This window comes from Siniperca chuatsi, linkage group LG10 (genome assembly GCF_020085105.1).
Source record: "Siniperca chuatsi isolate FFG_IHB_CAS linkage group LG10, ASM2008510v1, whole genome shotgun sequence".
NCBI classification, from domain to species: Eukaryota; Metazoa; Chordata; class Actinopteri; order Centrarchiformes; family Sinipercidae; genus Siniperca; species Siniperca chuatsi.
In genome coordinates, this window is record NC_058051.1 from 31088240 (window position 1) to 31115739 (window position 27500).

The window sequence follows — 27500 nt, forward strand, 5'->3', positions numbered from 1 at the left end:
GTCTGTCTCTCTGTCTCTCTGTCTCTCTGTCTCTCTGTCTGCCTGTCTCTCTGTCTGCCTGCCTGCCTGTCTGTCTGTCTCTCTGTCTGCCTGTCTCTCTCTCTGTCTCTCTGTCTGCCTGCCTGTCTGTCTCTCTGTCTCTCTGTCTGCCTGTCTGTCTGTCTGTCTCTCTCTCTGTCTGTCTGTCTCTCTGTCTCTCTGTCTGCCTGTCTGTCTGTCTGTCTCTCTCTCTGTCTGTCTGTCTCTCTGTCTCTCTGTCTGCCTGCCTGTCTGTCTGTCTGTCTCTCTCTCTGTCTCTCTGTCTGCCTGTCTGTCTGTCTGCCTGCCTGTCTGTCTGTCAGATGACGGCGTGTCTCAGTGTCGCCCCCTGCTGGTCTCTGCTGGTTCTCCAGTAGAGGTTTTCTACCAGAACAAATCCAGGAGGAACTCACTGCACAACAGGTACACACACACCTTTCTTGCTGTCCTTGTGGGGAAACTATGAGCTCATCTCCACCTGGCACTAACATGTGATCGATCATGTGATCGAACATGTGATCGAACATGTGATCGAACATGTGATCGAACATGTGGACACTTGAAAAACAGTAGATTACATCACAGTCAGAATGAGATGGACCGTTCAGACCACATCTGGAGGAGATCTGACTCGGTCTCGGTCAGGTGACGACTCTACAGAAATCCACCCTGACAAGGTTCAAAGGTCACCTGACTCCGCCTCTTCCTGTTATCTCAAGCGGTCTGTAAAAATAACAGCTACAGCCGAGTGCTTCCTCTGCCATATCAGTAGAGCCCAGACTCTCCAGGGACCGCTACAGTGTGCAAGACCAGGGTCATGTGAGCAACCAGGAAACAGAAAGAGGAAAAGTAGCTGACTCCTTTATCTTTACGTGTATTTCATTATATTCATTGAACAAAAAACAATAACAGAACAATTAACTGTACAATGAACCTGCTGAATATCTCCGCCAGATGTGACGTCTTAATGAGAAACTCACCCGTCATTTCTTCTAATACTTTCTGATGGCGGAGAGTTAAGAATTCCCGTATTTGATTTTTAAGTGAAACACTTTGGCCCGGTTGCTTTGTGTCAACTACACTGAAAATATCTTCTCCTCTTGTGAGATCAACAGACATGAGAACGTCTTCAGTGAACTGTGCATGTACACTGAGTGTTGCCTCCTCTGCTGTAGATAGAAAACAGTTTTTCTGTTAGTGCGTTCACCGTTCTGTCGATTCTGCCTCTCACCGTGTTGATGGAGGTACAGTCTTAAATTTACTAGCCACCTGAGCCGGTTTAATCAGCGCTTCACCGATGTTGTGTGGCTTTTTGGCTTGCGCAGTAAGGAGAGAGCACTCCAACGACGCAACAGTTGCCTGCTTTTGGTCGCTTCCAGCCCCGGCAAAACTTCCCTTAATGCTCCGGGGCCTGTTGGTTCCTGTTGGTTCCTGTTGGTTCCTGTTGGTTCCTGTTGGTTCCTGTTGGTTCCTTTTTCCTGAGGAAAACCCCCCTGGGTTGACCCACCGTCTTAGCAATCTGGTGTCGCTTCAGGTTGCAGGATTTCATACTTTCATTCACCAGTTTCTCACTGAAAATGACACATCCACTTCTGATTTTGTCCATTGCCTCTATGAAGCCAAACTCTATATGACTGTCTTGGTAAACCCTCTTTCTTTTTGAGAAATTCAGCATTCGCTTCTCCCTGAACCATTGAAGAAATGTTAGCTTGAAAGGTAGTGTACTGTCACATGACCCTCACTGTGCACGCTGTAGTGGTCCCTCTAGAGTCTCCCGCATCACTTCCCTGCACCTGACGAGTCCTCCAGCTCCGCCCCTTATCACACATCATTATAAGGTATCCAGGTACAGATCACATGTTAATACCAGGTGTAAATGGGGTCTAAGACATCTATCCTCAAGCCTGTTTGACGTAAACTCCACTGATGACTAAGACACCAGCAGGCTGTCGCAGCAGCTGATCCTGAGTTAGCTAACAGTTATTAGCTAACAGTTATTAGCTAACAGTTATTAGCTAACAGTTTTTAGCTAACAGTTATTAGCTAACAGTTAGCCTGTCAACTGTGAGAAATGTCCTCACATGAACTGAAACCATTCTGTCTTCTCACCAGTCCCTCTCCTCTTTCAGGACCAACCATCCAGAGACTCTTCAGACCCACAAGCCCCTCCCCCTGCCTCCCTCCCATCCTCCCCCTCCTCCTCCTGCCCCTCGCTCTCTGGACTCCTCCTCCTCTGGCCCCTCTGATCCAGGAGCAGCGGGGGAGGGCGGGGTCAGGGTCAACGCAGCTCGTCACAGTAATGGCTCTGACGGCCTCCTGGACCACATCACCATCCCGGAGGAGGAGGGGGGGCCGCAGCAGGGGGGATTGTGGGTAAACGGTCTGCCGGGGTCGAGAGGAACGAACACCGCCGGTGCAACGTTCAGGAGCTCCGAGACGCTGACAGATGGACGGATGAGGACGAGGACAAATAATGGACTCATCGAGGGGGGAGGGGCGGGGCGAGGAAGAGGAGGAGGAAGAGGAGGGGGGTACAGCGAGGTCCTGCTGGATTACGTGTGGGGGAAACAGCAGCAGCTGCAGCGACAGCAGTCCCAAACCAACAACAGGCAACCAGTCACATCACACCACCAGCTGGTCTACAGCGGCTACTCCTCCCAGCAGCCCCCAGGAGCCCCGCCCACCTACCGCGGTCACCCGGGCGACCAGCGGCGAGTCAAAGTGACCCGCACCAAATCCTGCGGCCCCTTCCTCCCGGTGCAGCAGAGCCAGACTGATACCCATAATCTTCCTCTGTCTGCCATCCAGCCAGACCCCCACCCCCACCTGCTGCCCCCGCCCACCACAGCTGCCCCCCCCCCAGGACGCACAACTGGAGGAGGCCAACAGGAGCCTCCACAAAGCCCTCGCCCTAGAAGGTAAGCCCCAAACACTTCCTGTTACATCACAATGCTGGAAAACACCTGAAATACATTAAAAGAGTCCGCCATAAACACCTGAGTCCGCCATAACACCTGAGTCCGCCATAACACCTGAGTCCGCCATAAACACAGAGTCCGCCATAAACACCTGAGTCCGCCATAACACCTGAGTCCGCCATAAACACAGAGTCCGCCATAAACACAGAGTCCGCCATAAACACCTGAGTCCGCCATAAACACAGAGTCCGCCATAAACACCTGAGTCCGCCATAAACACCTGAGTCCGCCATAACACCTGAGTCCGCTATAAACACCTGTCCGCCATAAACACAGAGTCCGCCATAAACACCTGAGTCCGCCGTAAACACCTGAGTCCGCCATAAACACCTGAGTCCGCCATAAACACCTGAGTCCGCCATAAACACCTGAGTCCGCCGTAAAGACCTGAGTCCGCCGTAAACACCTGAGTCCGCCGTAAACACCTGAGTCCGCCGTAAAGACCTGAGTCCGCCGTAAACACCTGAGTCCGCCGTAAACACCTGAGTCTGCTGTGAAACATCAGTCCTCCACTCAACTAGATGAGTATTTGACCACTAAAACCATCAGTCAGTTCTGTGGGCAGTAGTCTGCTTCTCATGGATCACTGGATTTTATCCGATGTCACAGTCGTTAATGTGTAAAACACACATGATATTACACACACTATCTCGTTGCTCTGCAAGTCTGGTTGTTGACGTTGTCTCCTTGAGAGTGAGTTGCGACCATCAGTGAGTTTGTTGTTGTACTCACCTGTCTGCAAAGTCCAGTCTGCTCCAGGTTCCTTGTCGGTGGATAATCTTAGCTGAGGCTCTGCAGTCACAGCCGAGACAGGAAGTCTCATCTCACTGAAGGTAGAAGTCACTGCTGGATGATCCTCATGTCTTTCAGACGCATCAGCACCTGTTTGCTGTGTAACATCGTGGGTGGGTCACTTAGCGTGCATTGAATATTGAAGTATAATTATGCTAACCTTAACCATAACCCATTATCAACCTTAACTTTACTGCAGTTTTGTACATTTTTGTATTGTTCACAAACTCCAAACTGGGCCTAAGTGGACCTGCACCCAGACCTGGGCCCTCTCAGGCCCCAGACCTGGGTGCAGCACCCCTCACACGCCCTGATGCTCCGTCAGTGGACAGATTTAATCTTCAGCGGGTCTGCTCTGATCTGATGATGTTTTTAAATCTGAATCGTTGAAGATAAAATCTGATGAATCTTTAATGACGTGGAGATGAAACTGGGTCACTGCAGCAGAAACCGTCTGTGTGTCTGCAGCGCTGCTGTCTAACTACAGACGGGATGTGACGCCACCTGGTGGGAGTCGAACAGAATGAAACTTACTTGGATTGCATGTGAAGTTTGTTGATACTGCACAGAAAAAAATAAAGACGAGGCAGTTCATTGAGGACAGACATCAAGAACAGAACAGCAACAAACCACATGACCTAAAAACACACCGATGCAGTTGTCTGTGTCTGTCTGTGGTAGTTTGGTCTGTGGACAAATCAACAGCAGACTGAAGTAGGAGGTAAAACCAGGATAACCCTTGCAAATTCTTTTATACAACACTGATCGTTTGGTGCTGTTTAATAAATAAACCTGTAGAGCTCTCTACAGTGCCTTTATCTTGAAATGTGGGCTGCACATATCCTGACAGCATGGCTGGAACAACCAAACTCTGTTACCAGTTTAACCAGCAGACAAATTAATGTTTGTTTACATATTTTCTGTAGTGAAGCCTCAAATTTGAGAAGCAGATAAAGAAATACAAACATTTGGTCTATGTGACCACCTGCTGATTATAACCGTCACGCAGTCCAGGAGCCAATCAGCAAAACACAATTATGTAACTGCTGACCATCACAAAAACCATTCAGGGGCCCTAAGGAGGCTCCATTCAGTGTCCTAATGTTCCCAGTATCCTAATTTCACATGTGGTAGAAATTACTTTGAATCTGACCTGATCAGAAACAGACCGGTGGATAACCAACCCAAACTTTAAAAAGAAAGCTGATCCTAATGGGACCTGAGGATATTATAGTAACTTAATTTAATCAGGTAGTCTCATGGAGCTCAAGATCTGATTTTCAAGAGAGAATACTAAAGAGAAGAAGAAGAGAAAGAATAATACATATCCCAGACAACCACGACCAGGCGACAGGAAGAGTTACTAAAAACAATTACCAGAGTCATGAAAAATCTCTAAAGGGAAGGAAAGAATCCATCTTGAGGCCAGTTTGCAGAAACTAAAAAAGACCGACAGCCTTTAATTCTATACACGAAGCATAGTTTGAGTTTAAATTTTTGAGTCAAAGCTGAATATAAATTTTAAATTCCTCAGTATTTGTATGTCTCAGAAAGAGGGCACTATTTAAAGTTTTAATGGCATGGATAGTCAGAGACACTGGTGGATGTGGAGAACACCAAGTACTTATTATCTGCATTTAAAACAAGTCTGTGACTAAAGGTGCTCACCGGCAGCGGCAAGAAGGGGGATGTAAAACACCCTGGTCCACCATAATCAACCGAGTCCACCGTAAACACCCGGGTCCACAATAATCAACCGAGTCCACCGTAAACACCCAAGCCCACCGTAAACACCCGAGTCCACCGTAAAAACCCGGGTCCACCGTAATCAACCGTGTCCACTGTAAACACCCAAGTCCACCATTATCAACCAAGTCCACTGTAAACACCCGGGTCCACCGTAATCAACCGTGTCCACTGTAAACACCCAAGTCCACCATTATCAACCAAGTCCACTGTAAACACCCGGGTCCACCGTAATCAACCGTGTCCACTGTAAACACCCAAGTCCACCATTATCAACCAAGTCCACTGTAAACACCCAAGTCCACCATTATCAACCAAGTCCACTGTAAACACCCGGGTCCACCGTAATCAACCGCGTCCACTGTAAAACACCAAGTCTACCGTAAACACCCGGGTCCAACATAAACAACTGGGTCCGCCGTAAACACCAGGGTCCGCCGTAAACACCCAAGCCCATCGTAATCAACCGAGTCCACTGTAAACACCCGAGTCTGTATCGAAACTGTATCATCTGCATAAAAATGGACGTTGAAGTACTGTAGTAGATTCTAGCGCACATATTGAATGCATCAGCTGTGGACAAGTGATGGGGACACTAAGACAGAGTAGATGGGGGTCGAGGTTATCTACACACTTGGATTGAATTGTAATCCAAGCAGCGCTTTCTGGACAAGATTTGCAGCCAGAAAAAGAAACTGACACATTATTAAAACTGATCCAAAATCTGCTGTAACTTGTAATTAAATCTTTGATGTGTGTGTGATTGACAGGTCTGAGGGACTGGTACCTGAGGAACACGATAGGCTCCACCCACCAAAACCAGGCCAACGGAAAGATCAACACAGGAAATGCGGTAAACGGGGGGGTCAAAGGTCTGGCTGGAGGGGGAGGAGCTCTGCAAGGCAGACGGAGGACTCACGGTGTCATCCAGCAGTCGACCTATCAGACGGAGACGAGTCATTATCACGCTGCACCGCATCACAAACAGATGCTGCCGCATTCAGCCACGTTCCACGGACACCCACTGCATGGCAGGTAGGAGTCAGGTCATCTGTACAGGTACAGATCCACTGCTGTAAGAACACCTGAGCTCCTACACCTGACCAGCTGACTCTCTCTCTCTCTCTCTCTCTCTCTCGCAGGTCTATGGATAGCTCTCTCTACCACGATTCCTTCCCTCCTGAGAAACAGGAAGTTCCTCTCAGAGACCTGACTGTGGATCAGCCGTCTCCTGGAACTCTGGTTTGACTCACCGACCAATCAGGATGCTGACGGACAGATACACAGACCAATCCCGGGCTGGCTTCCCGGGATCAGCAACTCTCTGGACTTTGTGTTCTGCTGGAGCCTCCTGCTGTTCACCAGGACCTGCAGCTCAGTGGTTCAAATGTCGGTCGTCTCTTCAGGTTACACCAGCAGCTCCTCAGAACCCACTTCTCTCTTACTTCACCTGAAACCCCACCCCCCATGATGTCACACACAGGATGATGATGTCACCGTCCTGTTGCAGTCTGACCTCAGGGTGGCGTCTCTGGATGAACTCAGACCCCCCCCCCCAATCAAACCCATGTCGGAGGTGTGTCTGAATGGGTTAACACACGTCAGCTGACCGCCCTCTCGACCAGCGACCAGCGTCAGACGCTGCTCAGCTCTGATGAAATGGATTCAGTGACACTGAAGTCTGAACCTGTTTCTGGATAAGGGTTAGACTGAACTGGAAGTTTTCTACGACGACGTCTTCGTCTTTAATCTGTCAGACTCTGCTCAGACAATCAGGACCAGTTTTTATATGAACTTTTGATAAAAGTGATGATGAAACTGTTGCACCAGCTGACATCACCAGCTGTCATCACCAGCTCAGTCCAACCGACCAGCAGTTTGTCCGGAAGATGAACTTTTGATAAAGTTTAAACTGCTTAGATCAGGTGACCTGTTTGATCCCTCAGGTGAGTCCAGACAGAAACCAGCAGGTGAGATTCTTCAGGTATTCTTACAGTTTGGACTCGACATCTCTGCACTAAACGTTAAGCAGCCGCTGCAGGTTGATAAATCTATGACAAATACAGAGACATGAACATGAGAACAGACAGGTTGGTCACATCTATGACTCCTTCTCATGTAACCAGAAGCTTCCTCCTTCCTTTCACCCAGTGAAGAACCAGTAACACCAGTAAGACAAGTTCCTGTCTCTGAGACTGTGAGCAGCATCAGGAGTCTCCGTTATAAAACAGTCTCTTGGTATACCTGTCTCAGAGTCTGTACAGGTGCAACATTCACCTGTAAAATTTCTTTAATAAACTCAGACTCTCGTTTCGACATTCACGTCTTTCAAGGTCTGTTCTGTGTTTATTCATTTATTTTGTATTAAATCGGTGCAAAACGACAAAACACTGAATAAATACTTCACAGAAGTGACAGAAATCGACAGAGATACATATTTATATAATATACGAAGGCAGCGCTCGAGTTACACCGCGGCTTCTCCACCGCGTTTGCTTTGTTAAGCAGACCAGGCGGAGGCTGCGATGAACTCGCGGCAGGAACAGAGCGCTGAGTTTATTAGACGCAAATGACAAACACACACACTGACGAGGGATTTACCACCAGCTGTTATTTATTCCAGGAACCGAAATATAAAAACAGCAAACAAACGACAAGACGTGGCAATAAAAGTACAAATCACTATAATCCGGTTTTATGAAAGAGGCTCCTGATGCTGTGATACAGGATGAGAACATCAGGAGAACATCATGAGAACAGGATGAGAACAGGATGAGAACATCAGGAGAACATCAGGAGAACATCAGGAGAACAGGATGAGAACATCAGGAGAACATCATGAGAACAGGATGAGAACATCAGGAGAACATCATGAGAACAGGATGAGAACATCAGGAGAACATCAGGAGAACATCAGGAGAACAGGATGAGAACAGGATGAGAACATCAGGAGAACATCATGTTCTCATCATGAGAACAGGATGAGAACATCATGAGAACAGGATGAGAACATCAGGAGAACATCATGTTCTCATCATGAGAACAGGATGAGAACATCAGGAGAACATCAGGAGAACATCAGGAGAACAGGATGAGAACATGATGAGAACAGGATGAGAACATCATGAGAACATCAGGAGAACAGGATGAGAACATCAGGAGAACAGGATGAGAACATGATGAGAACAGGATGAGAACAGGATGAGAACATGATGAGAACATCATGAGAACAGGATGAGAACATATTGAGAACATGATGAGAACATCAGGAGAACATGATGAGAACATCATGAGAACAGGATGATAACAGGATGAGAACATCATGAGAACAGGATGAGAACAGGATGATAACAGGATGAGAACATCATGAGAACAGGATGAGAACATCAGGAGAACATCAGGAGAACATGATGAGAACATCAGGAGAACATGATGAGAACATGATGAGAACAGGATGATAACAGGATGATAACAGGATGAGAACATCATGAGAACAGGATGAGAACAGGATGATAACAGGATGATAACAGGATGAGAACATCATGAGAACAGGATGAGAACATCAGGAGAACATCAGGAGAACATGATGAGAACAGGATGAGAACAGGATGATAACAGGATGAGAACAGGATGAGACCATCAGGAGAACATGATGAGAACATGATGAGAACATCAGGAGAACATCAGGAGAACAGGATGAGAACAGGATGAGAACAGGATGAGAACAGGATGAGAACATCATGAGAACAGGATGAGAACAGGATGAGAACATGATGAGAACATCATGAGAACATCATGAGAACAGGATGATAACAGGATGAGAACATGATGAGAACAGGATGAGAACATCATGAGAACATCATGAGAACAGGATGATAACAGGATGAGAACATGATGAGAACAGGATGAGAACATGATGAGAACAGGATGATAACAGGATGAGAACATCAGGAGAACATCAGGAGAACATGATGAGAACAGGATGAGAACAGGATGAGAACAGGATGATAACAGGATGAGAACAGGATGAGAACATCAGGAGAACATGATGAGAACATCAGGAGAACATGATGAGAACAGGATGAGAACATCAGGAGAACATGATGAGAACATCAGGAGAACATGATGAGAACATCAGGAGAACAGGTTGAGAACATCAGGAGAACATGATGAGAACATCAGGAGAACATGATGAGAACATCAGGAGAACATGATGAAAACAGGAGAACGTGTCTACAGGAGGAACTTCCTCAGTCGGTCCGTTGAGGACTTCAGTCTCTGCTGGACTTTGAGTCAGGATCCAGATCCAGTCTGAGAGCAATAAGAGGATCGAAGCTTTTCAACTTCAGGATGAAAATCATTTGCAGCGACAATCAGACGATGATGTCACAGTGTTGATTGATTGGTTTATTGATTGACTGAATGGAGCCTGTTTTTGTACCGAGCTTCACACTTTTATAAAAATGTCGGTGAACTCAACGCGAACAAAATGCAACTTTTTGACAACATGTGAAGTCAGTGTTTTATGGACGTCTGATTCTGATCAACATGATTATTGTTCAATAAGACGTTTGTCTGTTGACACCCAGAGGCCTCTGTGTCGTCACAGGCTGATCTGAGTTCTTCTTCAGGTCGGAAACCAGGCTGACCTCCAGTCTGCTCCAACAGGAAGCCGCGGTCACATGACACACGCAGTCACTTCAGACACATGAAGAAGAAACAGAGTTCAACTCTGAATGAAGTCTGAAAGATGTAAAGTCACAGTGCCCCCTCCTGCTAGTGACCTGTCTGTCTGTCTGCCTGTCTGTCTGTCTGCCTCCACCTCTCTGTCTGTCTGCCTGTCTGTCTGTCTCTCTGTCTGCCTGTCTGTCTGCCTGTCTGTCTGTCTGCCTCTCTGTCTGTCTGTCTGTCTGCCTGTCTGTCTGTCTGCCTCCACCTGTCTGTCTGTCTGTCTGCCTGTCTGTCTGTCTGTCTGTCTGCCTCCACCTGTCTGTCTGCCTGTCTGCCTGTCTGTCTGTCTGCCTCCACCTGTCTGTCTGCCTGTCTGTCTGTCTGTCTGTCTGCCTGTCTGTCTGTCTGCCTCCACCTGTCTGCCTGTCTGTCTGCCTGTCTGTCTGTCTGCCTGTCTGCCTGTCTGCCTGTCTGCCTCCACCTGTCTGTCTGTCTGTCTGTCTGCCTGTCTGCCTCCACCTGTCTGTCTGCCTGTCTGTCTGCCTGTCTGCCTCCACCTGTCTGTCTGTCTGTCTGCCTGTCTGTCTGCCTCCACCTGTCTGTCTGCCTGCCTGTCTGCCTGCCTCCACCTGTCTGCCTGTCTGCCTGCCTCCACCTGTCTGCCTGTCTGTCTGCCTCCACCTGTCTGTCTGTCTGTCTGCCTGTCTGTCTGCCTCCACCTGTCTGTCTGCCTGTCTGTCTGCCTCCACCTGTCTGTCTGCCTGCCTGTCTGTCTGCCTGTCTGTCTGCCTGTCTGTCTGCCTCCACCTGTCTGTCTGTCTGTCTGCCTGTCTGTCTGCCTCCACCTGTCTGTCTGCCTGCCTGTCTGTCTGCCTCCACCTGTCTGCCTGTCTGCCTGCCTCCACCTGTCTGCCTGTCTGTCTGCCTCCACCTGTCTGTCTGCCTCCTCTGTAGCGACACTGATTAAAAGCACAAATGTTAAGCAACATAAGCCCCGCCTACCTCCAAAGATCAAACCACAGGATTGGACACTGCTGTCACTCTCAGATTGATTGACAGATCAATACAGGGACTCCGTTAACATGTGCTGCTGCTGAATGATGTCATTAACTTGAACATCCTGTGATTTCTGATTGGCTGCACCAGCTGTCATGTGACCGCAGCTTCAGCGGAGCAGGAGGAGTCCCAGCATGCACTTCTTCTAACTGGTCTCTCTATAAACCCGTGTTTAATGGCTGTGTGTCCACTGTCCAGTCTGAGCGCTGCAGTGCTGCAGTGCTAGTGTGTAATACTCTGCAGGGACTCTTAGTTCTGAGCACTCTGGAGTACTCTGGAGTACTGCGGAGTACTGTGGAGCACTCTGGAGCACTCTGGAGTACTGCGGAGTACTGCGGAGTACTGTGGAGTACTGTGGAGTACTCTGGAGCACTCTGGAGTACTGTGGAGTACTCTGGAGCACTCTGGAGTACTGTGGAGTACTGTGGAGCACTCTGGAGTACTGTGGAGCACTCTGGAGCACTCTGGAGTACTGCGGAGTACTGTGGAGCACTCTGGAGCACTCTGGAGTACTGTGGAGTACTGTGGAGTACTCTGGAGTACTGCGGAGCACTCTGGAGTACTGTGGAGCACTCTGGAGCACTCTGGAGTACTGTGGAGTACTGTGGAGCACTGCGGAGTACTGTGGAGCACTCTGGAGCACTCTGGAGTACTCTGGAGTACTGCGGAGTACTGTGGAGTACTGTGGAGCACTGCGGAGTACTGTGGAGCACTCTGGCGCACTCTGGAGTACTCTGGAGTACTGCGGAGTACTGTGGAGCACTCTGGAGTACTGTGGAGTACTCTGGAGTACTGTGGAGCACTCTGGAGCACTGTGGAGTACTGCGGAGCACTCTGGAGCACTGTGGAGTACTGCGGAGCACTCTGGAGTACTGCGGAGCACTCTGGAGTACTCTGGAGCACTCTGGAGTACTGCGGAGTACTGCGGAGTACTGTGGAGTACTGTGGAGTACTCTGGAGTACTGTGGAGTACTCTGGAGTACTGCGGAGTACTGCGGAGCACTCTGGAGTACTGTGGAGCACGGTGGAGTACTCTAGAGTACTCTGGAGTACTGCGGAGCACTCTGGAGTACTGTGGAGTACTGTGGAGTACTCTAGAGTACTGTGGAGTACTCTGGAGTACTGCGGAGTACTGCGGAGCACTCTGGAGTACTGTGGAGCACGGTGGAGTACTCTAGAGTACTCTGGAGTACTGCGGAGCACTCTGGAGTACTGTGGAGTACTGTGGAGTACTCTAGAGTACTGTGGAGTACTGCGGAGTACTATGGATACTCAGGGCTGTAGCCACGATTCTAGAAACACTCAAGGCCTCCAGCAGAAACCCACCAGCCACCAACCAAACTCTGTACAAATTTCTGAGTATTTAAAAAAGTATATTTATCCATGTAACTGTTCAGTTATACTTCATGTAAGTTGTGTCTCACATGTCACAGTCTGGTGCCAGGTATTTTCGTCTGGTGAGGAATATTAAATTCTTCTCATTTTAATTTAATAAAGTGTAAAAAAACCAAACTTAGTCTGAAAGGATCAGAAAACTCCTGATTCATCAGAACATAAACTCTTCCTCCAGTCCGAGGACACGACCCTGACAGTATTCCAGTACAGTACCATACTTGTGTAGCAGTACCGGTATTTGGTCTGTGTCCCCCTTCAGGTCCAGGACCAGCTGTTGTCCAGCTGTGTGGACAGTCTGTCAGAGTGACATCACAGCTGTTTCTGCCGTGATGCGTTCAGGTGCACTCTGTACAGTTGGAGTTTCTTGTACAGTCTGAACTTTGTGTAAAAATCATTTTCTATCTTTTTGGACTCTTTTGTCATTTGTACTTTTTTCACTCTGAACTCTTTCTGCTGTTCGATGTTGGAAAAGAAAAATGTACAAACAAATAAAGATTTCTGCTCACGGCTTCCCGTCACAGACACAGTCGTCCATATACGAACGCAGCTGTGTAAACCTTTATTCTTCTGTGCTGAAGTCAACGTGAACCGTTGCAAACGCCTGAAAGTGATTGATTCCAAACACTTTATAAGATCCGATCGGACTTTATTGATCTCAGCAGCCATGATGTGTGAACTATATACCGTATAAGCAGCGAATAATAAGCACAGCATACATAATATGAAGTATATATAGTGTTATATATAATATAGTATATGTTACTCACACACACTGTACAGTATATATAACAGAAATAGAAGAGAATACTGTGATAAAGCCTAATATAATAATATAGAAGTACAATAACAATATAGTAGGAATATTATAATTATATAGTGATGTAAGTAATGCAATGTAAAATTAAAGTTAACACATGAAGCCATTATAATATCAGTGGCACAGCCTCACCTGTCACCTGCAGAGCTCTGACTGCGGAGACTCCGGTCTGCGGAGGAGGAGGAGGAGGAGGAGGAGGAGGAGGAGGAGGAGGAGGAAGTGTGTGTAGGGAAGGAGGGGAGTGTTCTCAGTATTGGGACGCGGCCCGTCCTCTCAGGTAAACATGCTGAACTTTCTTCTGCCGTCCGGACATTAAACACCATCAGACGGGTGAACTTGAGGTAAAGCGACGCGTCTGAAGGAGCAGGTGTAACAGGTGTAACAGGTGACTTCCTGTGTCGCGGTCTGGTCTGCGGTCAGGTGGAGCAGATTAACCCGCTGAACTTTGAGCTCTTTTCATGTTCCGACCAGAGAAACAACAAAGTTCCTGTTCGGTTAGAGGTTAGCTTTAGTTAGCATCGCTCTGTTAGCTGCCGGGTTTCAAAACCCGGGTTAAACTTTTTGTGCGGTTTGGTGTGAGCTGAGCTGAGCGGTGCCGGGACCGGGACCGGGACCCGACCGGGACCGGGACCCGACGGTTATTTAAAGAATCCGCTCCACTGTGAAACTCCCTGAATAACAGCAAGTTAGCTGAGTGCTGCTAGCCGGCGGCTAGCTCAGGACTTAGAAGTTAGAAGCTAACTGACGGGAACTGACTGACGTGAGCTAACTGACCGGAGCTAACTAACCCGAACTAACTGACGTGAGCTAACTGACGGGAACTGACTGACGTGAGCTAACTGACCCGAACTAACTGACGGGAACTAACTGACGGGAGCTAACTGACGGGAACTGACTGAAGTGAGCTAACTGACAGGAACTGACTGAAGTGAGCCAACTGACCCGAGCTAACTGACGTGAGCTAACTGACCCGAACTAACTGACGGGAACTAACTGACCCGAACTAACTGACGGGAGCTAACTGACGGGAACTGACTGAAGTGAGCCAACTGACGGGAGCTAACTGACAGGAACTGACTGAAGTGAGCCAACTGACCCGAGCTAACTGACGGGAGCTAACTGACCGGTGCTAACTGACGGGAACTGACTGACTGGAACTGACTGACGGGAACTGACTGACGTGAGCTAACTGACGTGAACTAACTGACGTGAGCTAACTGACCCGAGCTAATTGACGGGAACTAACTGACCGAAGCTAACTGACCAGAGCTAACTGACGGGAGCTAACTGAAGTGAGCCAACTGACCCGAACTAACTGACCCAAGGTAATTGACTGGTGCTAACCGACTGGTGCTAACTGACCGGAGCTAACTGATGTGAGCTAACTGACAAGAAGTAACTGACGTGAGCTAACTGAAGTGAGCCAACTGACCCGAGCTAACTGACGGGAGCTAACTGACCCAAGCTAACTGACGGGAGCTAACTGACGTGAGCCAACTGACCCGAGCTAACTGACGGGAACTAACTGACGGGAACTAACTGAAGTGAGCCAACTGACCCGAGCTAACTGACCCAAGCTAACTGACCGGTGCTAACGGGAACTGACTGACGGGAGCTAACTGACGGGAGCTAACTGACGGGAGCTAACTGACGGGAACTAACTGACCAGAAGTAACTGACGTGAGCTAACTGACGTGAGCTAACTGATGGGAACTAACTGACCCAAGCTAACTGACCCAAGCTAACTGACGGGAGCTAACTGACGGGAACTAACTGAAGTGAGCCAACTGACCCGAACTAACTGACCCAAGCTAATTGACGGGTGCTAACTGACGGGTGCTAACTGACGGGAGCTAACTGAAGTGAGCCAACTGACGGGAACTAACTGACCCAAGCTAATTGACGGGTGCTAACTGACGGGTGCTAACTGACGGGAGCTAACTGACCGGAGCTAACTGACCGGTGCTAACTGACCCGAACTAACTGACGGGAGCTAACTGACGTGAGCTAACTGACCAGAAGTAACTGACGGGAGCTAACTGAAGGGAGCCAACTGACGGGAACTAACTGACCCAAGCTAATTGACGGGAGCTAACTGACGGGTGCTAACTGACGGGAGCTAACTGACGGGAGCTAACTGACGGGAGCTAACTGACCGGTGCTAACTGACCCGAACTAACTGACGGGAGCTAACTGACGTGAGCTAACTGACCAGAAGTAACTGACGGGAGCTAACTGAAGGGAGCCAACTGACCCGAGCTAACTGATGGGAGCTAACTGACCCAAGCTAACTGACTGGTGCTAACTGACGTGAGCTAACTGAAGTGAGCCAACTGACCCGAGCTAACTGATGGGAGCTAACTGACCCAAGCTAACTGACTGGTGCTAACTGACGGGAGCTGACTGACGTGAGCTAACTGACCCAAGCTAACTGACGTGAGCTAACTGACCCAAGCTAATTGACGGGAGCTAACTGACGGGTGCTAATTGACGGGAGCTAACTGACGGGTGCTAACTGACGGGAGCTAACTGAAGTGAGCCAACTGACGGGAGCTAACTGAAGTGAGCCAGCTGACCCGAGCTAACTGACCCGAGCTAACTGACGTGAGCTAACTGACGTGAGCTAACTGAAGTGAGCCAACTGACCCGAGCTAACTGACGGGAACTGACTGACGTGAGCTAACTGACGTGAGCTAATTGACGGGAACTAACTGACCGGTGCTAACTGACGTGAGCTAACTGACGTGAGCTAATTGACGGGAACTAACTGACCGGTGCTAACCGATGGGAGCTAACTGACGGGAGCTAACTGAAGTGAGCCAACTGACCCGAGCTAACTGACGTGAGCTAACTGACGGGAGCTAACTGAAGTGAGCCAACTGACCCGAGCTAACTGACGGGAATTGACTGACGTGAGCTAACTGACGTGAGCTAACTGACGTGAGCTAATTGACGGGAACTAACTGACCGGTGCTAACCGATGGGAGCTAACTGACGTGAGCTAATTGACGGGAACTAACTGACCGGTGCTAACCGATGGGAGCTAACTGACGGGAGCTAACTGACGTGAGCTAACTGACGGGAGCTAACTGAAGTGAGCCAACTGACCCGAGCTAACTGACGGGAATTGACTGACGTGAGCTAACTGACGTGAGCTAACTGACGTGAGCTAACTGACGTGAGCTAATTGACGGGAACTAACTGACCGGTGCTAACCGATGGGAGCTAACTGACGTGAGCTAATTGACGGGAACTAACTGACCGGTGCTAACCGATGGGAGCTAACTGACGGGAGCTAACTGACGGGAGCTAACTGAAGTGAGCCAACTGACCCGAGCTAACTGACGGGAATTGACTGACGTGAGCTAACTGACGTGAGCTAACTGACGTGAGCTAATTGACGGGAACTAACTGACCGGTGCTAACCGATGGGAGCTAACTGACGGGAGCTAATTGACGGGAACTAACTGACCGGTGCTAACCGATGGGAGCTAACTGACGGGAGCTAACTGAAGTGAGCCAACTGACCCGAGCTAACTGACGTGAGCTAACTGACGGGAGCTAACTGAAGTGAGCCAACTGACCCGAGCTAACTGACGGGAATTGACTGACGTGAGCTAACTGACGTGAGCTAATTGACGGGAACTAACTGACCGGTGCTAACCGACGGGAGCTAACTGTCAGGTTCAAGACACCCAGAACATTTAAATCATATACAAGGAAAGAAAGACAAAGGCATTAACTTAAGTTTTACTCAAGGAGAGTAAGCATAGATGCATTCAGTTACATCTCCTTCTCACTCTGAAGTGCATCCATGCAGCCTCCTCTCTTTTATTCAGTTTAGGAGATTCCCTGTTACGTAGTTTTCTAAGGGGTGGGGAAGTGTACACTGCTACATAAGAAAAGAAACAAAGTGGTGTTGTCAGGTCTATCTCGTGAGAGCGGCCTTGGAGCAGACACAACTCATGAGACCATCTGGTTCGGTGTCAGCCTGCCCTGCCGGTCATAGGATGGCAGGGTGCATTCCTGTTAATCTCACAGACACAAGTTTAATAACACACATATACACACACAGCATTGCTGTGCACTTTAAAGGCTACTAAGAACAAAACATAAATGGGATAACTTATGTACATCTTTATTCTAACATTTCCCTCCTGTTTATCACATTTTGTTCTCAAATTCTCATATCACTCAATCAGTCTCTTCGCTAGATTTTCAACTGCAAGATCATTTTTATGAGTCTGTCCAAATGTTTACACTCAGAGTGTGTGTTAGGTTACTTACAGGGCGACTCATAGTCACCTGGATCAGGGAACAAATCAGGCCAATGGTCTGATTCTTCATCTGTGTCTTCATCGTTATCTCGGTTTTGTTGCAGGAGCGGATACATCTGGGTAAAGCGGTCCTCCATAGGTGATGAGACGAGTAGACAAAGAACGCAGGCACGGAATACAACAACATCCACATAAGGTCAATATTGCAGCAAAGACTGCTAGAGATATTAGAATTGAGGACAGCAAGGTTCGGTATTTCCCAAAAACATCGAACCAAGAGTCCCACATAGTGGCGTCTACACCAGATTGATCTTTCATCTTACCAGTTTTCAACCCGTCTATGGCCTTGGTGAGACTGCCATCCGCTGCAGTGTTGTTAGGAATGAAGGTGCAGCATTGCTCTCTGAACATAGCACACACACCTCCTTTCTCTGCAAGCAGCATGTCAAGAGCTATGCGGGTCTGGAATGGCATCAGTGATGTGGAGGAAAGCCGTCCATGAACAGCCTCAAACCCACTCTGTGTCCAGTTGCCCAATTTCTGTACGTTGTAATGGATGTAATTGATTCGGTCTACGTTTTACGTAGGGTCGATATTAGAGCGCCAGGATGAGGAGCGTTTCTGCCTCCACTCGCTGGGCATTGTACTGGTCATTTGTGTGGTAATAGCCTACTCTGCGTTTTACTCTAGCATGTGGTTGGGTGACACCTTGGGATGAAGTGGGCGGAACATGAGTGCTATTTAGGGAAGTCCCAGGAGCTTCCCATGAGTACCAAGTAAAAAGAAAAATTAATATGAATACGATTGTCACTCCCCAGCACCTAATGGCATCGCTTATCCATCTAGTCGCCATCTTCCCCGAGAGTGTCCTCTAATGAGTCTGGTGTCTTGGAAATACTTCACTGACTTTCAGGTGGCCTCAGGTTCTACACACCTGAGTCCACCCTATCATCAGACTGTGAGTCACCTTTCTATGTGGAACTGTCGGAGGAGATGACCTTTTTGCAGTGAGTAAGATGTACCCACGTGGATCTTTCAGCTATTTTTATGGCTGTGGGAGTGTTCAACAATACCTGATAAGGCCCTTCCCACTTGAGAGAGTGCCAATGTTTTCTCTTAATGCTTCGTATCAGCACCCAATCGCCTGGTCCCACTAACTGGATCTCCTGTTGAGAAACAGAAGGATGTTCATCAGCTTGTTTTCCTTTTTGTTTTTCTAACATTTTTCTCATATAGTCTGCTAGGTTGGTTTCTTCACTCAGCTCCCATTGATTTTTAAACTGCGGCAGCCTGTATGGTCTACCAAACAGCGTTTCATATGGAGTTAAGCCTGAAGTTGCTGTGATATTTATATACATTTTCACTAAATCTATGCACTGAGTCCAAGGTCTCCTTGTTTCTTCAATGCATTTCTTTAACCGTTTTTTATAGTGCCATTCATGCGTTCCACTAATCCTGCACTTTGAGGATGATATGCGCAGTGGTTTTTTAGATTGATGTGAAACATTATTCCTATCTTCTTGATCGATTGGTTTACAAAATGTGCTCCTTTATCACTGTAAAGTTTTTCCGGAGTGCCATAACGGGGTATTATGTCTTTACATAACGCTCTTGCCGCTGTTACTGCGTCTGGGTGTTTGGTTGGAAACAGCTCTACCCATTTAGAGAAGGCATCTATTATGACCAGACAATACTTTTTCCCTTCACTCTGATTTAACTCTATAAAATCCATATGTATTGCTTGAAACGGATACTGTGGTGAAGGGAAACGCCCTCTCCTAGGTCTTAAGTTTCCCTGAGGATTGTGCTTAGCACAGGTCAAACATGCTCTATAAAAATGTTTTGAATAGGAGTTAAATCCATACCATCCCTCCTGTTGAGACATGTGTAACACCATGGCTCAATATTGCAGCCCATTTGTACAGGTTGTGTGGAAGGATTGGTTTTTTCTCTGGTCATACATAGATGTCATTCTGTAGTTGTGCTCCGTGTTTTAAGTCTTTTTCTTTCTGTGGTGCTTGTTGTTGCATGTCTTGGAGTGTTGTATCAGTCATATCAGTGTCCGAGGTCAGCATAAGCACTTTTATCTGTCCCTCGGCTGCTTGTTTAGCTGTTTTGTCTGCAAATGCATTCCCTAGTGATGCTTGATCTGTCCCTGAGGTATGAGCTGCACATTTACAAACTGCGAGGTGTTTTGGTAACTTTACTGCCTTGAGTAGGTTAGATAGGATGTTTGCATGTGTTACTGGTTTCTCTGTGGATGTGATCATTCCTCTATTTTGCCAATACTGTGCAAAAGTATGGACTGTAGCAAAGGCATACTGGCTATCTGTATAGATAGTAGCGTCTTTATTCTTCATTCATTTACATGCCTCTGTTAGAGCCACTATCTCTGCAGCTTGGGCAGAGCAGTGTGAGGGTAATTGTTCCGCTTTTAATATCTTATCTTTGGTCACTACAGCATAACCTGTTTGTGTTTTTCCTAGTTCATTTTTTTTTTTTTGAAGAGCCATCAACATAAATTGTTTCTCCTGTTGTTAAAGGTTGATCAGTAAGATCAGGTCTGCTTTCTGCCGTTTGTTCAGCAAGTTCCTGGCAGTCACGTGCATGTCCATCATCAGGAAGTGGCAGAAGTGTGGCTGGATTGAGGGTTGTGCATCGCTCAATAGTTAAATGAGATTGTGAAAGCAACACAGCCATACATGACAGATGTCTCGCTGGAGACAGAAAAGTCATGTTTGTCTGCAGCAGCAGCGCTAGTTTCTACTGCCATAGAAGCAGCCACCACCGCTCTAACACAGTGTGGCTGGGCACATGCTACGCTGTCTAATTTAGAGGAGAAATAGGCTATAGGTTTCATCTTATCGCCATGCTGCTGTGTCAAAACAGAAGTCATAAATTTCCCTTTGCAGTCTACCATTTGCACAAATGTTTTGCTGTAGTCAGGTAATGCTAAAGCGAGAGTTTGTTTTAAAGTACAGAACGCATTTTCTGCCTCTTCTGTCCATTTCAATGCAGTAGTCATTTTAATGTTTTCATCATACATTAATTTCTGGAGTGGAGCAGTTATTTCAGCATAATTAGGTACCCAACACCTGCAGTAGTTCAAAAGCAACATTATTTATTATTTTTGTGTGTGGTTTTGAAGCCTTTAAGATTGCTGTCTTTCTGTCTTCAATTATTGTTCTTCCTCCTGAGCTAAGATTATGACCTAAATATTTTATTTGTGTTTTGCACAGTTGCAACTTATTTTTACTTGCTTTGTGGCCTTGCTCAGCTAAATGTGTCAACAGTGCTATGGAGTCTTTTTTACAGATGTCTTCGTCTGGAGAAGCTAAAAGTATGTCATCTACATACAACAAAACTTGACTGTTTCCTGGGGGTTGGAACTTAGCCATGCTAGCACTCATCACTTGTGAGTATATTGTGGGACCTTCACAATATCCTTGGGGCAATCTGGTATATGTATAACGTTGACCTCCGTAAGTAAAAGCAAACCAAAACTGACTATCTTTGTCCACTGAGACTGAAAAGAATGCATTGCTGATGTCAACTACAGTAAAGACTTCAGCATCTGGTCTTAATGAGTTCAAAAGGGTGTGCGGATCAGGCACACAAGGTGCTCTTTGTATTACAGCATTATTTACAGCCTGCAGATCTTGTACCATTCGCCAACCCACTGAGGGTGCTTGTTTTTTTACTGGAAATATTGGTGTATTGCATGGTGAATCGTCACACTTTATAATGACTCCTGCAGCTATCAGATCTTCGATCACTGGTTTAATGCCTTCACGTGCATCTGCTTTCAGTGGATATTGTTTCACACAAGGACGGTATTCTGTCTTAGCTCTAATCTGGACAGGTAATGCTCCTTTAACTAGCCCTACATCTGTTGGTCCCTTGGACCATAATGAGTCAGGAACACTTTGAATTAGCTTTTCTTCTTCCTGAGTAAAAAACACATGTCATTTTCTTACACTAGCACCACGGAGGTGCACGCCTTTTTGGACTTGGACTGACCAAAACAATGCTTTTTTAGTCAGGCCTGCGGACGCGCTTGTCCATGTGTTGACGGAGGTCGCTGTCCAGTCAGTTGCTGCTTTGGCTTGCTGAACCAGCTTCCCCAGGTCTTTCCACTGCAAGTTTTCATTTTTGTACAGTGAAATATGGGATGGAAGCCACATCCTGTTCAGTGGTTTTAAGTTATCTGGTATGATTACACCTGCAACGGCATTATTTTCTGCATCCGAATAAATGTAATCTATTGTGATTTTAACAGGTGTCGCTCTGTCTAATTTTGCTTCATACAGTGATTTTGAACCATAGAGTGACATGCAAATTTCCTTCCTCCATTTTGTCTTTGGAAATAACTTGTCTTCCCTCTGTCATTAATGCAGGACATCTAAAGAATAGTAGTAATAAGGTAGCCCTGAACCTTTTAAGGCAAAGATGTCTTCCTGGGTTAGTTCTGCTTTTCTCTTTACCTCTATTCTGGTCATGGTAAAACACTTCTTCAGTCTCTACCTCACTAAAAAACGTTCCTACTGTCTTTTTCTTTAGCAACCTTTTCTGCGTGCAAAGCATGATTAATGTACTCATCAAGGGTAGACAGTCCGATGTAGTGCTTCTGCACCCAGCTTCTGACTGCGTCTTTTGAGCCCGCATGTAAAGCATTTTTCAACTGTTGTCTGTAAGCTCCTTGGTCATTATTGTCGTCAGTCAGTCCCGAATGGACTTTAAACACTGTAGTCATGCGGTGTCTATAGTCATCAAAAGTTTCATCGTCTTTTTGTCTTGCTCTGCCTATTTCAGTGTAATTTGCTTTTTGTCTAAACCTGGCTGTGGCTCTGGTTGCCAGACCGTTTACTCCTACTGCCATTTGTTGTCTGTCCCGTGGAAGAGGAGCATCACCTGCTGTGTTCAGAGCACAATCTCCTCCAACATTATGCCAATCTGGTCCCAGAGCACACATCCAGATTTGTGGGACTTCTTGTCCATTTAGATGATAGGATTTTCACACATTTTCCATGTCAATTACAAATTGGGTGACATCTTCTTTGTGTGGAGTTATGCCCTCTAAGGCTTTTTTAACATCATTCATGTTCCAAGTTCTATAAACAAGGATTGTTGGTGGTTGGCCTTCATCCGTGTTTGGATTAGCTACTTGTATCATAGGATACTCATCTGCTACTTTTATGTTAACGGCTGGAGGACTAGTTGGGGACAAAAGTCCTCCCAATTTCTTAGACCATCCGAGGCCTGCAGTACCTCGGGTCGATCTTAGTGCTCTGGGAGGCGTGGTATCATACTCAGGGGGGTCTTCTTGGGGAATATCAGGGTATAGTGGAGCTGTAGGAGGAGGTGAGCCAACTGACGGGAGCTAACTGACCCGAGCTAACTGAAGTGAGTCAACTGACCCGAGCTAACTGAAGTGAGTCAACTGACCCGAGCTAACTGACCCGAGCTAACTGACGGGAGCTAACTGACCGGTGCTAACTGACCCGAGCTAACTGAAGTGAGTCAACTGACCCGAGCTAACTGACGGGAACTAACTGACCCGAGCTAACTGACCGGTGCTAACTGACGGGAGCTAACTGACCGGTGCTAACTGACGGGAGCTAACTGACGTGAGCTAACTGACCCGAGCTAACTGAAGTGAGTCAACTGACCCGAGCTAACTGACCCGAGCTAACTGACGGGAGCTAACTGACCGGTGCTAACTGACGGGAGCTAACTGACGTGAGCTAACTGACCCGAGCTAACTGAAGTGAGTCAACTGACCCGAGCTAACTGACGGGAACTAACTGACCCGAGCTAACTGACCGGTGCTAACTGAAGTGAGTCAACTGACCCGAGTTAATTGACGGGAACTAACTGACCCGAGCTAACTGACCGGTGCTAACTGACGGGAGCTAACTGACGTGAGCTAACTGACCCGAGCTAACTGAAGTGAGTCAACTGACCCGAGCTAACTGACGGGAACTAACTGACCCGAGCTAACTGACCGGTGCTAACTGACGGGAGCTAACTGACCCGAGCTAACTGACGGGAGCTAACTGACGGGAGCTAACTGACCGGTGCTAACTGACGGGAGCTAACTGACGTGAGCTAACTGACCCGAGCTAACTGAAGTGAGTCAACTGACCCGAGCTAACTGACGGGAACTAACTGACCCGAGCTAACTGACCGGTGCTAACTGACGGGAGCTAACTGACGGGAGCTAACTGACCCGAGCTAACTGACCGGTGCTAACTGACGGGAACTAACTGACGTGAGCTAACTGACGGGAGCTAACTGACCCGAGCTAACTGAAGTGAGTCAACTGACCCGAGTTAATTGACGGGAGCTAACTGACCCGAGCTAACTGACGGGAGCTAACTGACGGGAACTAACTGACGGGAACTAACTGACCCGAGCTAACTGACGGGAGCTAACTGACCCGAGCTAACTGAAGTGAGCTAACTGACCCGAGCTAATTGACGTGAGCTAACTGACGGGAGCTAACTGACGGGAGCTAACTGACGGGAACTAACTGACGGGAACTAACTGACCCGAGCTAACTGAAGTGAGTCAACTGACCCGAGTTAATTGACGGGAGCTAACTGACCCGAGCTAACTGAAGTGAGCTAACTGACCCGAGCTAATTGACGTGAGCTAACTGACGGGAGCTAACTGACGGGAGCTAACTGACGGGAACTAACTGACGGGGAACTAACGACCGAGCTAACTGAAGTGAGTCAACTGACCGAGCTAATTGGCGTGAGCTAACTGACGGGAGCTAACTGACGGGAGCTAACTGACGGGAACTAACTGACGGGAACTAACTGACCCGAGCTAACTGAAGTGAGTCAACTGACCCGAGTTAATTGACGGGAGCTAACTGACCCGAGCTAACTGACGGGAGCTAACTGACGGGAACTAACTGACCCGAGCTAACTGACCCGAGCTAACTGAAGTGAGCTGACTGACCCGAGCTAACTGACGTGAGCTAACTGACGGGTGCTAACTGACGGGAGCTAACTGACCCGAGCTAACTGACGTGAGCTAACTGATGGGTGCTAACTAGCTAAACACCTGTTCATAACAAGGAAACAAGTGCACATGTAAACCTGTTGGAGGTACGTGGTTTTCACAGACCTGCAACAACGTACAGTAAGAGACAGAAAGTGGAAGGTAATATTATAGTAATATAATATTATAGTAATAATATAATATTATAGTAATAATATATACAAAATTATCTTTTGATCTGCTGATCATTTCCTCGATGAATCGATTAAATAAAAACTGTTTCTTAAAGGTGATGATGTCTTCAAACAGCTCGTTTCCCCCGAAGCTGAAAATATTCAGTTTACTATCAAATCAGCGTCACTGAACTGGAACCAGGAAGTGTTTGTTTGCTCAAAACTAAAACAAGGAATCGATTAATCGACTAATTTCAGCTGTTCAAAGATTTATTACAATATAGAAAATAAAGTCTTCAACAGAGCCGTCGTCTTATTGAGAACAAATGAAACTTTCAAACTTTACCGTCTGTGACCCCAACAGAGCGTTTGAAGTTGACCTGTGGTCCAGCGGAGGGCGCTATAAACATTCACTCTCAGCCAGACCTGTTGCAGCCCTACTGATGATCAATAAACTCAGCTAATCAATAAAAATGGAGGACAGTGGCGATCAAAGCCGAGCTGATCAGATAATCAGGACGCGAAGCAGAGTGAGGAAGGATTTTATTTCTAAACGACCAACAAACATCAGACTGTCTGTGAATCAGCTGTTACTTTACTCTGATTATCAATAAAATAACCAATAATCAATAATCTGTACCTCTAGATTTGCAAACTACAGACTCATTTTACAAACCTGATTTCAGTAAATTGGGACTCTGAGAATAAAAACAGGATGCAATGATGTGGAAGTTTCAAATTTCAATATTTTATTCAGAATACAACATAGCGGACACATCAAATGTTTAAACTGAGAAAACGTATCATTTTAAGGGAAAATGAGTTGATTTTAAATTTCATGGCACCAACACAGAAAGGTTGGGACGCGGCCATGTCGACCGCTGCGCGGCTCTTCTGTTTCTAACGGTCTGCAACCGTCTGAGGAGGCGAGTCGCTCAGGTTTAGGAATGTCGTCCCGTTCCTGTCTAATACAGGCTTCTGGTCGCTCAGCTGTCTTCTTCTTCGCATCTTCCTCTTTATGATGCGCCAGATGTTTTCCATGGGCGAAAGGTCTGGACTGCAGGCTGGCCATTGAAGTGCCCGGGTCCTTCTTCTCCGCAGCCGTGGCGTTGTTATTGCTGCAGTATGTGGTCTGGCGTTGTCGTGTTGGAAAATGCCAGGTCTTCCCTGGAAGAGACGACGTCGGGATGGGAGCAGATGTTGAACTTGGATAACCTTTCAGCATTGACGGGGCCTTTCCAGATGTGTGAGGTGCCCTGATGGGGCCTTTCCAGATGTGTGAGCTGCCCTGATGGGGCCTTTCCAGATGTGTGAGCTGCATTGACGGGGCCTTTCCAGATGTGTGAGCTGCCCTGATGGGGCCTTTCCAGATGTGTGAGCTGCATTGATGGGGCCTTTCCAGATGTGTGAGGTGCCCTGATGGGGCCTTTCCAGATGTGTGAGGTGCCCTGATGGGGCCTTTCCAGATGTGTGAGCTGCCCTGATGGGGCCTTTCCAGATGTGTGAGCTGCATTGATGGGGCCTTTCCAGATGTGTGAGGTGCCCTGATGGGGCCTTTCCAGATGTGTGAGCTGCCCTGATGGGGCCTTTCCAGATGTGTGAGCTGCCCTGATGGGGCCTTTCCAGATGTGTGAGGTGCCCTGACGGGGCCTTTCCAGATGTGTGAGCTGCATTGATGGGCCTTTCCAGATGTGTGAGCTGCATTGAAGGGGCCTTTCCAGATGTGTGAGCTGCCCTGATGGGGCCTTTCCAGATGTGTGAGCTGCATTGATGGGCCTTTCCAGATGTGTGAGCTGCCCTGATGGGGCCTTTCCAGATGTGTGAGCTGCCCTGATGGGGCCTTTCCAGATGTGTGAGCTGCCCTGATGGGGCCTTTCCAGATGTGTGAGCTGCCCTGATGGGGCCTTTCCAGATGTGTGAGCTGCCCTGATGGGGCCTTTCCAGATGTGTGAGCTGCATTGATGGGGCCTTTCCAGATGTGTGAGGTGCCCTGATGGGGCCTTTCCAGATGTGTGAGGTGCCCTGATGGGGCCTTTCCAGATGTGTGAGCTGCCCTGATGGGGCCTTTCCAGATGTGTGAGCTGCATTGATGGGGCCTTTCCAGATGTGTGAGGTGCCCTGATGGGGCCTTTCCAGATGTGTGAGCTGCCCTGATGGGGCCTTTCCAGATGTGTGAGCTGCCCTGATGGGGCCTTTCCAGATGTGTGAGGTGCCCTGACGGGGCCTTTCCAGATGTGTGAGCTGCATTGATGGGCCTTTCCAGATGTGTGAGCTGCATTGATGGGGCCTTTCCAGATGTGTGAGCTGCCCTGATGGGGCCTTTCCAGATGTGTGAGCTGCATTGATGGGCCTTTCCAGATGTGTGAGCTGCCCTGATGGGGCCTTTCCAGATGTGTGAGGTGCCCTGATGGGGCCTTTCCAGATGTGTGAGCTGCATTGATGGGCCTTTCCAGATGTGTGAGCTGCCCTGATGGGGCCTTTCCAGATGTGTGAGGTGCCCTGACGGGGCCTTTCCAGATGTGTGAGCTGCATTGATGGGGCCTTTCCAGATGTGTGAGCTGCCCTG

General features: G+C 47.8%; 2 protein-coding genes and 1 long non-coding RNA gene across 13 annotated transcripts in view; 2 read left to right on the forward strand and 1 right to left on the reverse strand.

The window, feature by feature from the left end:
• The window catches only part of ccdc120a (coiled-coil domain containing 120a), a 33078-nt gene extending 19884 nt beyond the window's left edge, over window positions 1-13194 (forward strand). The window contains 5 exon segments of the mRNA XM_044211604.1: window positions 342-441; window positions 2148-2891; window positions 2893-2936; window positions 6305-6569; window positions 6677-13194. Coding sequence (XP_044067539.1) covers window positions 342-441; window positions 2148-2891; window positions 2893-2936; window positions 6305-6569; window positions 6677-6782 — 1259 coding nt within the window. The 3' untranslated portion in view covers window positions 6783-13194.
• Window positions 13195-13661: 467 nt separating this feature from the next.
• Window positions 13662-27500, forward strand: part of abcd1 (ATP-binding cassette, sub-family D (ALD), member 1) — a 35916-nt gene continuing 22077 nt past the window's right edge. The window contains exons 1-2 of one of the 11 annotated variants that reach the window (XM_044211594.1): window positions 13713-13750; window positions 17855-17946. The gene's annotated coding sequence lies outside the window, so the exon portion shown is untranslated. Of the gene's footprint in view, window positions 13975-17809; window positions 17947-20369; window positions 21166-24534; window positions 24924-27500 lie in introns of those variants that run through there. The other 10 variants (XM_044211590.1, XM_044211595.1, XM_044211596.1 and 7 more) reach the window with 10 other exon arrangements.
• Window positions 17453-20288, reverse strand: LOC122883234. Its single transcript, XR_006379584.1, has 2 exons — window positions 18074-20288; window positions 17453-17881 (listed from the first exon to the last, which is right to left on the reverse strand). It is a non-coding gene; the product is annotated as an uncharacterized LOC122883234 (long non-coding RNA).